The 18,183-nt window shown below is 36.4% G+C and overlaps 2 protein-coding genes across 2 annotated transcripts; both read right to left on the reverse strand.

Annotated features, from left to right (window-relative positions):
• Nucleotides 1–2,468: 2,468 nt before the first annotated feature.
• On the reverse strand, nt 2,469–6,606 carry LOC147471932 (uncharacterized). The gene has a single exon (XM_086536088.1). It carries the CDS (start codon nt 5,587–5,589, stop codon nt 5,134–5,136), a length of 456 nt encoding a protein of 151 aa, XP_086392214.1. The 5' UTR covers nt 5,590–6,606; the 3' UTR covers nt 2,469–5,133.
• Nucleotides 6,607–11,244: 4,638 nt separating this feature from the next.
• LOC122243150 (uncharacterized) lies at nt 11,245–14,504 on the reverse strand. Its single transcript, XM_086536087.1, has 3 exons — nt 14,365–14,504; nt 12,698–12,822; nt 11,245–12,561 (listed from the first exon to the last, which is right to left on the reverse strand). The coding sequence occupies exons 2-3, from the start codon at nt 12,819–12,821 to the stop codon at nt 11,294–11,296; spliced, it is 1,392 nt and encodes a 463-aa protein (XP_086392213.1). The 5' UTR covers nt 12,822; nt 14,365–14,504; the 3' UTR covers nt 11,245–11,293.
• Between the last annotated feature and the right edge of the window lie 3,679 nt (nt 14,505–18,183).

Genomic DNA, 18,183 nt, shown 5'->3' on the forward strand with positions numbered 1-18,183 from the left:
AGACAGTACTCACCGCCTCTGTTAATTAAGGGATAAGGCGGAGAGGAATATTGCAGCAAGCACTCCACCGGGTAGTAAAACCTATTTCATGAATGGTTCTGTAGACCCCATAACCCGCACTGTAGGCACCGGTTTTGCAGCAAGGGGTATAACAAAAGCTCTGCAGGTATCTGATAATGCCTCCTCACTCCAAGTAGAGGCAGTCGCTATTATGGAAGCCCTAACCCATGCAGCCCAGACAGACAGGCATGTTATACATACAGATTCTAGGGCCACCATTGACAGCCTACAACTAAGCACGCCCCTTCATAACGTTTACCTTCTGACCACGATGCTCACCATTGCTCAGAGAATCCTGGATCAGGGTAGACGCATTGTCATCACCTGGATTCCAAGCCATGTTGGTATCAAAGGGAACGACTTTGCTGACAGGTTGGCAGAGGAAGGAAGGAAGAAACCCTTAAGTGATCTTGTGGTGCATTCTAGCCGGGAACTGCTAAGACGTAAAACGATGGCTGCAGGGCAGGTCGGTGCCCTGCAGCGACATAGAGAGGAAGAGAGAACCTCCCCCTCGGCCAGCTGGTACTCAGACGCCACAGGCTATGAGTCGCTAATGCTCTCCCCCAGAATATCAAGGTGTGCTGAAGTCAGCCTTCACAGAGTGAGAATAGGCTATCCTTGTGCATGGCAAATTGTACCCATCATTGGGTATGATGAGCTACGCTGTGATCATTGTGGCATGCTGGACGCCAAATTAGAGCATTACTTGATGGAGTGCAAGCACACTCACTTCCTCAGGCAGGGCTCAGAGACGACAGCCGCCAGGCTGGTTAGACGGCTATGCCTGTCGTTTGCCCCCAGGCAACTGGAGTGCCTACAGGGAATCTGACCACGGTAAACATTCAGTTATGATGATCAGATCAGTCAGGACTTATAGCTGGCGTGCATATAGCCCGGGTGAAGCGACGTCTCCACACTTCTCTCTGAACTGAACTGAATATATATGTTGGTTTATGATTTATGATATGCTAACTCCGACATGTGTAAAATGTTTTTAGCATAACTTGGTTGTTCAACCATGAGTTCCCTTCCCGTCACCTCTCTCCTTTAGTCTGGGTAGTCTCATGATTATCAAATGTTAGCATCATAACCATTATCATTATTGTTATTGAGGTTATCATAATCATTGTTATTACAACAAGAAGGTTGATCATGCATAAAATTGATTTATAATAATAATGATAATAATGATGATAATAATTAAAGCACACGACTGTATTCATCTTTTTCTGATGTTCATGATATTGTATATTTTAAGATAACCTACACAAAGGAGAAAGATGTCATTTGGAGAGTGGAAGGTAGTAGAGGCAGGCTGGGATTGCAACATTCTGCTCTAGCTTATCATAAAGAGTAATGATATGAAAATTAAAGAGCCCATGAACTTTGTAAAGTACATGTCACTTCGGCGAAAATCGTCTTGCAGGTTATCTTCTGGACACTTGATTATATTTTTGAATGCCTACTCAGTGTTGTGTAAAGAACTGAGTGACATTACATTACAAATGGCTATTGTGAAAAGCAGCATAAAAGTTGTAACCAACAAGATTCTCACTACATACAGTAACCATCAAAAACCAAAATATAAAATCTTCATGGAATCACTGTCCATTCATCCAACTCGCCCTCAATACAGTTCAGTTCATTTCAGAGAGATTTGCAAAGATGTCGCTTCGCCTGGGCTATATGCACGAGGCGGCTCGGCCTCTGCCAGCTATAAGTGCTGACTCATCTGATCATCATAACTGAATGCTTACCATGGCGGTCGGATTGCCAGGGGGCAAGTGATAGGCATAGCTGTCTAACCAGCCCAGCAGCTGTCTCTGGGCCCTGCCTGAAGAAGCGAGTGTACTCACACTCCATCTGGTAGTGCTCTAATTTGGCGTCTGGTGTGCCACATTGATCACAGCTCATCATGCCCAATGTTGGATATGATTTGTCACGCACAAGAATAGCCTATTCTCGGTCTGTGAAGGCTGACTTCGGCACACCTCGCGAGTAACAGCGACTCACAGCCTGGCCGAGGGGGAGGGTTTTGCTTCCTCTCTGTGGTGTTGCAGGACACTGACCTGCCCTGCAGCCCATCATTTTATGCCTTAGCAGTTCCCGGCTAGGATGTACCGCAAGATCACTCAAGGGTTTCTTCCTGCCTTCCTCTTGCCAACCTGTCAGCTAAGTCGTTCCCTATAATACCAACATGGCTTGAAATCCAGATGAGGATAATGCATATACCCTGATCCAGGATAAATGTTATCAAGGGGCTTGCTTTGTTGGAGGTTGTCAGTGGTGGCCCTAGACTCTGTATGTATGACAATATGCCCGTCTGTCTGGGCTGCATGGGCTAGGGCTCCCATAATATATTGCAACTGCCACTGCCTGGAGTGAGGAGGCATTGTCAGATATTCACATAGCACTCACCTTACTGCAAAACTGGCGCTTGCAGTGTGGGCGGTGGGGTCTACAGAACCATACCTGAAGTAGGTATTACTACCCAGAGGAGTGGTTGCTGCGAATATTCCTCTCCTCTTCATCCCTTAACAGAGGCGGTGAGTACTGTGTCTTTCTCCTTGACAAGCTCATGACAGACACTCTATCAAGAATCGTGCCCACGGCAGGTGTGTGACGTAGTCAGGGAGTCCATGCTCTTGACCAGTAGTGTCTCCTTGAGCTCAAAGCTATCAGCACCCTTGCTGTGTGAGACAGCCAGGTGTTGTTAGTGAAGAGTTCATGGTTCTGCACAAGTCATCACTACACCTTCTGTCTTAGCTGTGAATCCAGTGGGGACTGTAAGACTTTGGCAAAGAACTGGGCTGCCATTTGATCAATCCTGGTGGCTAGGGGGAAAAATTAGCCCCCAGGAGAAGGTTCGTAACGTTAGTCCACCCAGGGGCACCCAGAATAAACCTGGCAGCCTTGTTTTGCATGATGTCAAGCCTTTTCCTGAATCCAGGCTTGACCATGATCAGGGTGACGGAGGAGTAGTCCACAATGGGACAGACAGCATGTACACAGAAGGATCTTAGTACACGGTGCCCAGCCCCTAAATGCCGCCCTGACAGAGCTCTCATGACAGAGTCTTGCCTTGGTCTGGTCTATGAGATATTTAATCTCAGAGCGAAAGGTGGGTTCTCATCAATCCATACCCCCAAGTATTGGTAGACGTGAACTCACTCTAACTCTAACCCTTGGACACGGAGTCTTTGGTAACAGACATCAGGTTTCAGCACCATTGCTTTCGATTTGGCTTCTGAGATCTTAAGCCCAACCCTCCGGCATTCCTCAGACATTAGGTCCAGACAATGTTGGGCCTCTCTGTTTTTTCTCATTTCGTCTCCTTGTAGAGATAATTGCAAGATCATCTGCATAAGAAATGGTCTTGCACGCTGCTGGGACTGGAATGTCAGGATGCATAAGATGAGTGTGTTAAATAAGCCAGGCTAAGGACCCCTCCTTGTGGAGCACGGCTGTTGGAATATCCGAATAATCCGACTTTTGTTTACCGAATGCGTTCATTAGCTAGAGTTCTTGTATTGTGATTGGCTGTAAGGCCATGACGTCACTTATGAGAGAAAATAGAAAATGTTCTGTGAGGGGTAACTAAGCTCTTTTTTTATTTTCTGTTTGGTATTTAATAAAAAAATAAAAAAAATACAATAATTTTATTTTCTAAATAATAACAGTTATTATGCAAGTCAAAATTATAATACATAACATTAACAGCACACAATATGGCTATGAGTCTGTCTCACATTTATCATTTTTTTAGTAGGGCGAATATTTTCAATTCCACCCTGGCTTCTTACATATTCTGAAACAAATAGCAATGCTTTCAGCGATGGCAATTGAAGGGAGTTTCCGATTTTCGTTTTAATAAGGTTTAACCTTGAAAATAACCTTTCTGCATCCGCATTGGATGTCGGCAATGCAAGTACCTGAAGAGCGAAATCAGAAAGTTTTAAATCTTAAAATTTGATTTTTGGTCAACTTCCTTACCGATTTTCTTATAAAATTCAAGAACGTCACACTGCTATACGCTTTCATCAATATTACGCCATGGTAGCTGTCTCCATTCTTTAGTTAGCATTTCTCTGTTTACTGAAATCCGTAGCAATTGCTCAAGAAGGTTATTTAATGTTGGCACGAATACTTGCCAAGTGTGATCTAGAGCGCTTTGAGGGTTCAATAATGCTACGGTTTCCCATAGCTCATCGTTTAATCGAAATCTTTTTTTGATTTCTATGCATAATGTAACCAAAAACAATCTACACTTTAACCTTATGTCATTTAGCATGTCTTTCCTTTCTTTCATCCCTCCCTCTGGAAAAGTTCATGTACGGATGACCCTAAATACATTTGATGAATTGGCAGGTAGTTCCGTTCATTGTGGGCGTTTGTCTCTGAAATAAATTTTTTTATTTTATTGCATTTTGGCAATATATATTCTAAAAACTTGAAATATACCAATACGAAGGGGTCGTCTAATGTCTTGCATATTGCCTCGACGGACAACAGGCGCTCATCAAGTACTTTCGATCTGAAATATAGTTTAAGTGCTTCCCACTGTTCAATAATTCTCGTTACAGCTTGGTGCAATGACAGCCAACGTGTTTGAGACACATGCAACAATTTATCAGGCTTGATGTTGCAGTAAATTTGAAATTCTTTAAACTCATTCTTCCTTTTTGCACTGTGGGAGAAAAATGAATAAATATTGCGGATTAGTCCTTTACACGTCCTTGGTAGGTATTTTGCTGCTTCTGAAGCACATAAATGTATAGAGTGGCATATACATTTAAAAATTGCAATTCCTGGAGCTGCTACCTTGAGTCTGCTGCATAGGGAATTATTTTCCCCCATTATGTTCCAGCTCCATCAGCTACAAACTCAATCAAACTGTCTAGGGGGATGTCATGGTGCTGCAAACACTGGATGATTTTATTATAAGTTTTCACCTGTTGAACCAGTGGTATCTTTTTCAAATATATCAATCAGATCAAGCATTCCCACATTGGTTGAAATATTTTGCAATGACAACACAAGACTTCATGGTACTTACATCCATCGTTTCCTCTATTAATTTAATATAAATTTGTTAACTCGAAGTTTCCTTGAAAGCTCCTCGTTAACAGTATTGCCAAATTGCCGCATTACCTCAGTGCATTTATACCTCTTCAAATGCAGCACTTGCGCAATTGCAGAATCAGGAAACATCTTCTGCAACTGGATGAGCGGTTCTGCTAGGGTGAAAGGTAGGTTATGTTCTGCAATGAAACAGCAAAGGAGAATCATCGCAAAGCCTGTGCCACTCAGGGAGAAGGTAGGAGCAGAAGCATCCTCCTCCTGCCGAATAGCCTGACTTGTCCTGGCGACGTGCATCTTATGCCTCTTGATCGTGGATATCTCCGCTCCGAATCCACTCTTACATGTCTTGCAATAGGCCTTCTTTGAGTCACCTTCCACATGTGCTAGCCAGGGCTGGAAGTCTGGATAGGTCAACCAGGCATCTCGAAAGTTGACCTTTGCTGACATGTTCTGAAAATTACATGTAATGACAGCATCAGAGAAAAGCGATAGTCACATATGGGTATTTTGCGTTGAATTGTGCTTTACGCATTATTAATAGAGATTGAGAAAAACTCAATAGCATACATTCAAACATTTAATGCAGTTCAATAGTGACCTGACGATTTTCATTTAATTTGATATAGTTGTTGAAAATGTATTGGAACTTACCAACTAAAAAAGGTTGAAGAATGTGGCAAATATACCGATTGCAATAATGCATACCTACACTAGGTTTATATGCACTCGATCTGTAATAAGAAATATTAGGGACAAAAATTAGAAAACAGAATTGCAATACAGGGTAGATATTATAGAAAATGTAACATGGGTAACTATGGTAAAAATAGGATAATGACAAAATATCAAATATAAAAAAATACTGTAAATAATACTTAATACTCACTGACAGTTGATGTATACAGGGTAGAAAATTCTTCCAGCGAAAAGCATGGAAGTACGTCTGAACTCAAACATGGAACAGGTAGAACTGGCTTTGTTTGTGTGCCGCCCCGGCTTTGCTTCGTACGTGACAGCAAAACCTAGTTTTGCTAAGCTATCTTTTGTTAAATCTAAATATGGTAAGGAAATGAAACTAAAAATTATCTAATATCTTTATTTACAAGCACATCAAATTACTCCTTATCTCCCGAGATCTGTCAAATTTCCGACAGTGACGTCATTTTTACCGAATCCGTCATCACTACGTCATTGCTTACCGACTAGCAGACGAATTACCGATTCTGAAAGCCCTGTTGTGGAGTACCATTCTCCAGGGTTAAATACCTGGAAAGATGACCTTGGAACTTCACTCTAGCAGTTCTGTTCCAAAAGTAGTCACCAATCCGAGCAAGCAGTCTGCCTTTTATCCCTTTGCCACAGGGCATATTCAAACACAACATTGCTCAACCTCCAGGACTCCCGTCTTCAAGCACACAGGGGTACCATGCTCGGCAAACACGTGCGAAAGTGTCAGCCCCCTCCCCCCCCTGGGAAGAGGACCAGGGGGCTGTATTACACCACTTATTAGATCAGCACCTAGAAACAATTCATCCCTCCTCAGAGAACCGGCTGCTGGAAGGCCACCTCAATGGGAGGAAGAGACTGGCCAGGTCCAGAGCGGGCTCGGCCAAGGAAGGAGTTCATGCCCCCGCAACACGACAAGGTGGTTCGTTTAGTGGGGTCGCATTCAGTCATTCATAACGTAAAAGGCAATGAAAATTTTGCTAATGCCTATCGTGTTTTACAATTTGTGTGGCTTCCTGAGATATTTCTGTATAATATTTTTGGTGCAGGAAGTTGGCATGTGTAAAACCCCTCCCATTCTATATGAAATCAGAATTTCTTCCTCTTCAAATTCTACGTGCATGTCAAGTTATGGTCGGCATATCTTAGCCGTATACGTTATCATAAGCTATACAGTGACATAAATATGAGCTATCCCCATTTTCACTCTTTATAACTCAAACCACCATTTTATCATTATTATTATTATAATTATTAATAAAATACTTTCACCAAGACCTTGTTATGTTCATTTGTAGTTGCTTGGTTATTACAACTAGAAATTATTTTCATTGTCTTTAGGAAGATAATTGTAGCAGCAGCTTTTCTTCGCAGCTATTACATTATCGCGCTCGGTCCTGATTGGCCTTCTATCTGCCACTCCCATTTCTCCCATCCAGACCTTTGGACAACGCTCTTTATCACTCAATTTAGGTCTGAAGCGGCGTTTCCATAGGCCTAACATCAGAGCAGACATATACCAACTAAATGGCACCAGGCGGCGAAAGCAATAATTGGTTGTCGCCCCTCCACTTTGTCGACCATACCCGACAGCTACTCCTGCCGCATGTACAGGACGTCATAAAGGAACTCTCAGCCTGCACCCTATTCTCCAGAGTTGAACTTGTACGGGCATACCACCAAATCCCTATAGCTGAGGAGGACGCCCACAACAGCAATTACCACGCCCTTTGGCCTTTTTGATTTCCTGAGGATGCCCTTCGATCTTAAAAATGCATAATATCATATCAAGACACTGATTTTACTCACCGCAATTCATGACTTCTGAACCCTCCTACATATTCCTCATGCTAGTGTTAAACACTCATGCTTCTGCAGTGAAGCCTTGTGCTTCATCAATGAGTCTGGTACTCATTCATTGCTTTGATAGTGAACCTTCTGTCCACTTAGTCAAAGCTAAAGCTAAGTTTATCTTTTTACTTCTGAACTTTATTTCTGTGCTCCACCAAAGTGTGGACTAGCAAGGGGATTGGATTCCCACTTAATCCTTGTATCAATTAGCTGATCATTGATTACTTATGTAGTTAGCTATACCTCTTCTTGCTGTAATTGTCTTAGACTATTTATGCACGAAGTGGTGTCCCCAAAATAAGCTACTTCCAAGTATCCTATCCTACACCTTAGTATTTCATAGTAGACTTTCCTCTTCATACTTCAAAGAACCAAAAGAATTCTATTCCAACTTTAGTAAATGGTAGTTCTTCGGAAGTAACTCTCTCCCTGGATAAGTCGGTCATTTTTGTTTTCATGATTTAACTCTTATCTTAAGGCAACTTACATATTTTGCAGTTATGTGCTTAACTATCCCTGAACTGTTAACTATCCAAAACTTCTCTATCAAGAAGGATATGGAATTGTTTCCTTAATGCCTTACCTTGACATGAGCAGCCGTATTATAGGACGTTTTATGCGTGCCATGGCCATATCATGTTCATGTTGTGTTCATGTCACAAAGGCGGCATTCTAGGACGCAAAAGCATGGCACGTCTGTTACAGCTGCTTCAGGTTTACCAACCGTTCCGAAGTTAACATGTTTCAGATGAATGGCACTGTCCAAACAACAAATTCATAAGAGGAACTACAATCATAGGTAGCATTAATAAAAGATAGTTCAATTTTGGTATGAATCAGTCGTTGTACTTGTTCCTATTTAAAGAATTGACAACTATTTCACGAACGCGACGTTGGTAATTCACTCTACGCTCGATCATAACAAACAGGATGAGAGGGATCGTGTGTTTATGTATATATCTTCCTTATTTTATGTGTGTATATATATATATGCGTATCTTTATTATATCATACATATAGAGTTAATGTATACATATTGCATATAATTATGTACTTGAACTTTACGTTCCTGACTACTGTTACCATTCATTTAACTTCACTCTCCTTCGAAAAGTCTGCCAAAAGGTAAACAAACTCAAAATCAGCAGAGAATCCATGTCTTCCTAAGAGAGTTTGTAATCTAAGTCTAGGACAATTAAGCCTGATGTATCCAATATGGATATTACTTTCCAAATGTGGTATGCTCATATGAAGTATTGGTAAGAAAAAGTACAGTAATTTTTTTTTTTTCTTTTTTTTTTTCTCTTTTTTTTTTGCCTGTGTAACTATCATGGTAAGCCTACCCCCATGTCACGGAGTTTCCACGATTATTCCAATACTTTCCACGACTTTGCCACGACTTTACCACGCTTTTGACACGAACACACGCTTCTAGAATATCAAATGTGGCATGTTAATGCCATGTACTCTGCGTTTGTGACTTAGAATATGGTTGGAGCACTTGTGTTCTTAAATCTTCCCCGTACCTTTACAACATCGTCAAGTTATATAACGAGTTAGTTTTCTTTACATTTAACTATCTATTTTTCAAAATCTTAATTTCTTCGCCTTATATAATCCCTTTTATAGTTTCATCCAAAATTTCCCTTGACAGTGTAATATCTTTGTCAATTTTATTACTGTGTCGAAAATGGTTACAGGCTAAGATATCCCAACCGATCAATCTTTTTAGCTCAGTCCAACTGGAACACTTACTTGTTACCCGTGATATGGAAGGAATCTTCCTTGATTACTAGGAAATGACATACCTTAATTTCCATATCAGGTACTTTCGTACATTTAAACTCACATGAATCAGGAGTTTTTTGTATTAGCCATTTTCACAGTGTTATTGTTGTTAGTTCCAGTCTGGGAATAGTAATCTTTTGAAAAGGCGTTCCTCTTGACTTGCTTACTAATATGTTACACTGAATACTTTGGTCTGAAAATTGGAATCTTACAGTTAGGGGAAGAGAATTAGCGCAAATGTAAATATACTAAAAGTCACAAGGCAAATTATATATCTAAACTACGCAAATTATTTAAAGCAAAATTTATTTTGAACATATTGTTGAGTAAAAGACGAAAACTTTACACTACGGGCACTATGAGTGTCTAGAGATTATAAGATATGCCATTTATTCTTCTTGATATAATGACTGTTTATTCTGAATTATGGTGGTCTCATTTCTGTGTAGATTTTAACAATGGCCACTTACTGCCAGCTGTGATAGCGGTTCCTGGCAATATACATATCATATGCGTAAATATATACATTCATATATAGCACACACATATATATATAAGATATACATATAAATATATACATACACATATAACATATACATATATATGTATATATATATATTGTACTATATATATATATTGTACTATATATATATATTGTACTATATATATATATTGTACTATATATATATATTGTACTATATATATATATATTACAATATATATATATATATATGTTACAATATATATATATATATATATATATATATATATATATATTACAATATATATATATATATATATATTACAATATACATGTATATATATTACAATATATATGTATATTAATTAACATATAACATATACATATAGATGTATATATATATATATATATATATATAATATATATATATATATATATATCTATATTATATATCAATATATATATATAAAATATATATATATATATAATGTTACAATATATATATATAATATATATATATATATATATATATATTACAATTTATTATAATATATATATATATATATTACAATATATATGTATATATATTACAATATATATGTATATATATTACAATATATATGTATATATATTACAATATATATGTATATATATTACAATATATATGTATATTACAATATATATATATTACAATATATATATATATATTTCAATATATATATATATATAACAATATATATATATATATTACAATATATATGTATATTACAAAATATGTATATATCACAATATATATATATTTCAGTATATATATATTACAATATATATATTACAATATATATATATTACAATATATATATGTGTGTATGTATTTATATATATACATATGTAAATGTATGCATACACACATGCACAGTTGCAGTCACATGCACACACACACACACACACGGACACGCACATGCACACACACACAAACACGGACACACATGCACACACACACAAACACGGACACGCACATGCACAGGCACACATATATGTATAAATATATGTACATACGTGTATATATACCTTTGTGTATATGTATTTATATGTATATATATGTAGATATGTATATATATAAATATGTGTATATATATGTAAATAAATATGTGTTTGTATGTGTGTTTATCCAGATAATACAATATACTATATTACTTGTTTGTGTACCATTATGATACAGTAGGGATTATAAAACAAAAAGGAAAAAAAAAGAATTAAGATATCAAATGAACTGTAATTAATATTCTGATATCTAGGAGTTGGTTCTTAACTTTTCTGAACGTCAAAGACACCATCTTCATTGGCTTCATTGAGCAAATCATAAAAACGTGTGTTTAGAACCTCATTCTTTTCTGAACTGAGTTCACTGAACAAAGGCTCCAAAAAACTCAAGAAAAAAGACCGTCCCAAAGGTTCCATAATCTTGCTGAGGAAGAGTGGAGCCATAATCGTTCCGAGGCGACAGCCAACTTTCCAACCCACACTTGATGAGTCTACAGCTGCAGTGGGTACCAGTGGATTCGCTTCACTATGTTTTCCTAAGGTGACCATGTTAATAGTCATACCCATCATCGTGCCGTATAATTGTGCCTTTTGGCACTCTTCTTTGAAAACCTCGTACGTCCAGAAAGGAGCAGGAGCTCCCAGTTTAGTGGTTATTTCAGTAAACGTCGAGTGATAATGTTGCATGACTTCCTCTCGGTGTTTCCTCCTGAAGTCTAGCAGGGTAGAAGTGTGGATCAAGTATTGAAGATCTAGTATTGGAGTATACCACTGTGGATTGCCCCAGTCTACAAGCATGATGGCGTCTGGCTCACTGAGTCCTTCCGCTGTTGTCGATTTAAACATGAAATTATTGTTCCAGTAGTCCCCATGGCAAAGACATTTGATCTGCTGGTTCTCAGGTAGAAGTAATGACAATATCTGTTGCTTGAAGTGAGCCCGGTTCGTGCGTAGCTTTTCTACGATACTCTCATTGTACTTTATCTTTGTCAAGTGTTTTATGCACAGGTCATAAAAAATCATGATGAAATTCGTTAACTGACGAGGAACCTTATTCTGGTATCTGAATGGAGGAAACTTCTGTGTGAAATCATGAATTTTGTTGTAAGCGAAAGACACAGCGTGAACGGTTGCTAGCTTTTCTGTGGCCAGTAGTATTTGTTTATGGCTGAGTCCTTTGACCTTGTCATTGTTCTCATATCCTGATAATCTGATGTCCTCCATCACCAACACAAACTCACCCTCCACGCACACACCATGGACGAAACCTGGGATATCCACTTTGTTATTGCCATCACCTCTTTCAGACTGAAATTGGTTCAAAGCGGGCATGACATCACGGTAGATCATGACCTCCCTTATCGGTCCATTCATTTTCTTTGTAACTTCTCGGAAAAATCCATTTCCTTGCAGGAATTTGGCAAGCAAGTTGTACGTTTTGCTGAAGTGCCCCGCTTGGTCCCCATTACTAACTCTTGCTTCGACAAGAATCTTCACCAACTGAGAACTGAAGTTTTCTCCAGGCTTGACTCCTGACAAAAAGAGAAAAAGGCAAACCGAGTCTTAGGAAACTGATTTACATAGAAATACCAATGTGAAGAGATGAAGCAATACTGTGTGTAATGCACCTGATTTTTGACGATGTTTAATATCAACCAAACTACTCACCTGGATTGACTTGGAAACACGTCACGGTGACAGAACTCTTTGCTTTTGCCTTGGATTCGTACTGAGTAAGTATGACTTCCAGCCATGCCTTGCTTATCTCCTCCTTACACGCCGGCGTCGCCATTCTTAGAAACACAGAAATAACATTTGACTTTTTTATTTAGATTTAGCAGAACTAGTCTCATATGATGTTCGTTTGCTTTTTGCTTCTAAAACATGTTTATGATTTTAACATATAATTAAAATAGTTTTTCATTCTTATTTTTCAGTGAAATGATAGTTTTCTACTATAGGAAACCCTGGTTTTCTTGAATTCCCATCCGGGAACATTTTATTTTGAATTGAAACGACGAAATATAATATGCACGCACGCACACACACATACACACAAGCGCACACACACATATATATATGTATATATATATATATGTGTGTGTGTGTATAATATATATACACATATACAAATATTACCTCCCTGACTGTGACTCGATATTTGGTCCTTAGAGTGAGAATCCCGGCTCCTAACCATTACACTACATAACCCACTAAAAGAATTGTCTAACCAGATGCCTTACAACCACCATGGAAGTTACCTATATACTCTTAGTAGAGCAGTGATTGCGAGGTTTTACAGACAATCCCCGTGGGCACTCGGCGGCAATGAATTAGAAATTTAAGTCACATATGTATATATGTATATATGTATATATATATAAATATATATATATATATATATATATATATATATATATATATATATGTAAAGAGAGAGAGCGAATGTGTGAGTATATATGTGCATATATGTTAATACATCTATACATACAGATGTGTGTGTATATATATACGAATATATATATATATATATATATATATATATATATATATATATATATATACACACACACATCTGTATGTATAGATGTATTAACATATATGCACATATATACTCACACATTCTCTCTCTCTCTTTACATATATATATATATACATATATATATATATATATATATATATATATATATATATATATATATATTTATATATATATATATATATATATATATATATATATATATATATATACATATATACATACATATATAATGCATATATATATATGTATATAAGTATATAAGTATATAAGTATATATGTATATAAATATATATGTATATATGTATATATATAAATATATAAATATATAAATATATATATATATATATATATATACATATATATATATATATATACTGTATATATTATGTATATATATTTATATTTATATACTATATATATATATATATATATATATATATATATATATATATATATATATATATATATATATATTATATTTATATATATATAATATATATATATATAATATATATTTATATAATGTATATATATATATATATATATATATATATATATATATATATATATATATTATATTTATATATTATATATTTATATATATAAATATATATATAATATATTTATATAATGTATATATATATATTATATTTATATTATATACATATATATATATATATATATATATATATATATATATATATATATATATATATATATTTGTGTGTGTGTGTGCAAGACTGATACACCGTACATCTTAATTAAGTAAGATAAATCAGTATTCAAGTCTTACTTGTATCAGCAGTGAACTCAGGCAGGTAATGTCTCTTCCAGCAATTCTTCAAATCAACTGAGATCTTGCTCTTTCAATCTCACCAGTATCTAATCTAACATAAGAGATGATAACAATATCCTTGGTTTTTATATACGAAGAATGAACGGGTGTCGCTATCTCGATTTATTTCTATATCTACCTTTAGCTCAGTGCAAGAGTAACAGAACACATTATCAAAATTATTAGAGATTAACTATGCACTTATTGTCACTCTAAAGGTTTCACTTTCTCCATGAAGATGTGCACTTAGACAATTAAGAAACCCGGGGGTGTTTGGCAAGATTGAGAGATATGAGGGGGGTGTTGCGGGATTGCATTGTCTTTGGAATTTATGGGACTTTCAACCTTATTACGCCTCCATAAATATCTCGGGGTGACTGTTAACGGCAGAGTTCATAATGAAAACACTCCGGGAGCAGCTGAAGCCACTCAGCACTCTTGTTGGCAGAAAATATGGTTTCAATGTTAACACTGCTAGACTCTTTTTATCTGTCCTACAGTATATACGATCAGTCGTAGATTACCATGTCTTGCACCTGGCATTATCTAGGGAATCTAGAAATTGTACAGAATGCAGCTATGAGGATCATTCTTGTTGCCTCCATAACAACAAAGATTGTGAATATAAGAGTGGAACTTAACCTGCCATCTATTTACGAAAGAATATCATACATTAATACAATATTTGATGTCAAGGCAATTAAAGAACCTCTCTATATCAGAGACCATGCCATACTCAAATTCATGGCTTTAGATATAAATTCATACACCAAATAAATATACCCTCAGGTAGGAACCCATATGCACATTTTATTCCACTCTTTAAAATGTCGGCAGCGAAAGTATTTTATTCTAATGTCCCTAAAAAAGGCTATACTTACGTAGCATGCTCTTGCAACTATAAGTAAGCATCTTGAAATTGAAGAATGACCATGAGTGCTATACTGATGGATCCTTACAGTTTGGAAACAGAGCAGGATGTGCTTATGTTGTATATAAAAAACAAAACAAAAAATTGCAGCACCAATATTGTAGGAGGGTTCATGACTGGGCGAGCACTACGCAAACCGAGTTGGCAGGAATACACATAGCCATAGACTTTCTATAAACTCAAGGCTCAGGAGTAATTTTCTGCGACTCGCATGTTGCTCTCTAGGCTCTGAACACTCGTGATAAAGGTGCTGCTGAAAATATCGTCAATGATATAAGAATAAATGCATCGCGCTGATAAACGGAGCCACGGAGTTATACATTTTGTGTAGATACCATCGCATGTTGGAATCAGGAAACAGGATCATGCTGATCGCCTAGCGAGGGCAGCAAGTGATAAACAAAGTGTGGGTATAGATTTCAGAATACCTCTTGCTACGAATCCAAACACAAGAAGAACCTCCAACAGGAAAGACTCTCAAAGATCTGGAAGCAGTTTTTGCAGAATTTTATTTATGGCTTATCTAAGACAAGAACAAGACAAAGTGATATTACATAAGACTGCAAGAATCAGACTTGGATACAGAATGAACACTATGCACAAAGAATATAAACGAGCACTTGAACATTATATCTCAGAGTGTCATGTGATGCAGTCTTTCAGGCAGAGTTATGTAATCATTTCATATCATCAACTTTACTAAAAGATGTGCTTATGCTATATCCGAAATTCGGTATGTGATATCCTATCATAACATTTATCAAATGTATTTTTACAGTTGTTATACTAGAGAATATAATCATGTTATTTCCTTAATTTGTAATATGTTATCAGCAATACCATGATCCTATATTAATGTATCAAAGCGTGTCCAAGCGTGAGAAGATGGTAGAATGCAGTAACGCATTTTTAATATATACAAATTTTTACCTCCCTGACCGTGACTTGAACCCACGCCGTAAGATTGACAGATACGGAGGTGAGAAGATGGTAGAATGCAGGGTGGTCAGGGAGGTAAAAATTTGTATATATTAAAAATGCGTTACTGCATTCTACCATCTTCTCATATATATAACCTTTGTAACCTGATTTGGGACTTGAATTTGTGATTCCGTTGCTGCCAAGTGCCCGCAGGAGTTGTTCGTAAAAATTCGCTATCACTGTTCTGCTAAGAACACATAGGTAAGGTCCATGACATCTCATAAGGCGTCTGGTTGAAGAACTCTTTTGTCGGGTCGTGTAGCCGGGCGGTCTCACCTCCGTATCTGTCAATCTTACAGCGCGGGTTCGAGTCCCGGTCAGGGAAGTAAAAATTTGTATGTGTATATATATATATATATGTATATGTATATATATGTATATGTATATATTATATATATATATATATATATGTATGTATATATATTATATATATGTATATATATTATATATATATATGTGTACATTGTGTGTATATATATATATGTGTGTGTGTGTGTTAGTTCGTGAGTACATTATACTATAGAATCACATATGCCATGTTTTCAGTGTTCATAATCTAATCATGCAACCACACTGAGTATCAGTGTGGTTGGTAATCCATTAGGAAAATTATTCCTAATGGAAGCTCAATCCGAAGCGATGGCATCCCTAACGGCCAAGGTCACACAGGGACGCTCATACGGAACAGGTACCAACTAGTAAATACCTCTCCGAAATGTTGCCAGATATATACACTATTTCCTACTAAATATATTTAAGCAAATTATAATCCATGGGCACATTATAATTCACGTGTGTGTGTATGCATGCATAGACACTGTTATATATGAGTGCTGTGCACATACATATGGGCGAAGACATCCGCTTGAAATGTGTGTATGATTGCATATTTGTATATTCATACACGTCTACGCTGTGAATGCATGGGCACAATTTACATATAGAAACACACATAAGTGCGGGCATGGGAGGGCGCATAAAGATGCAAGCATGCATTTTTGCGTAAAGGCCCTGCAAGTGTATCTAAACAAATGTCCATTCTCAATAGAGTAGACCGAGAGGTAGTGAGCTAAATCGGGGGATACTTAGATCTCCTAATAACATGCGAGACTAATTCAAATGTGTTATTAGAGATTAATGGTAGCCTCCTAACTAAAATTACTCCCCTCACCAAGTACAATTAAGGCTGGTAGGTGGGGGTATCAGGCCCCACTCCTCTTAAATATGATTTCCCAGTCAAGAAAATGGCTCTCATTCCCTGGAAGCGAAGGAGCCCCCGGTCACAGGATCGTTCTGGAGCAGAGGGTGCTAAAGATATGTATACATATATGTATATATATATGTATATGTATATATGCATATATGTGTGTGTGTGTTTGCGTGTGTGTGTGTGTATGTGAGTGTGTGTGTGTGTGTGTGCGCGCATTTATATGTATATATATACATATATAGGTATGTATGTATATAGATATGTATATATACATATATATGTATGTATATATGTATATATATATATATATATATATATATGTGTGTGTGTGTGTGTGTGTATGTGTGCGTGCATGTATATATATATATATATATATATATATATATATATATATATATATATATATATACATATATGTATACATATATGTAAATATATATATATACATATATATGTATATATATATATATTTCTATGTATATGTAAGTATGTATATATCTATAATATGAGTGTGTGAGTATATGTTAATACACACACACACACACATATATGTGTATATATATATATATATATATATATATATATATATATATATATATATATATATATACGTATGTATATATATATATATATATATATATATGCATGTATATAT

This window comes from Penaeus japonicus, unplaced genomic scaffold (assembly GCF_977035675.1).
Source record: "Penaeus japonicus unplaced genomic scaffold, GWHDUDI00000001_assembly GWHDUDI00000004, whole genome shotgun sequence".
In the NCBI taxonomy this organism is placed as follows: Eukaryota; Metazoa; Arthropoda; class Malacostraca; order Decapoda; family Penaeidae; genus Penaeus; species Penaeus japonicus.

Coding starts and splice junctions, on each gene's coding strand:
- LOC147471932 (XM_086536088.1), bottom strand. CDS start 5,589: ATGTCAGCAAAGGTCAACTTTCGAGATGCCTGGTTGACCTATCCAGAC.
- LOC122243150 (XM_086536087.1), bottom strand. CDS start 12,821: ATGGCGACGCCGGCGTGTAAGGAGGAGATAAGCAAGGCATGGCTGGAA. Junction 12,562..12,697: donor GTGTTTCCAAGTCAATCCAG/GTGAGTAGTTTG, acceptor TCTTTTTGTCAG/GAGTCAAGCCTGGAGAAAAC.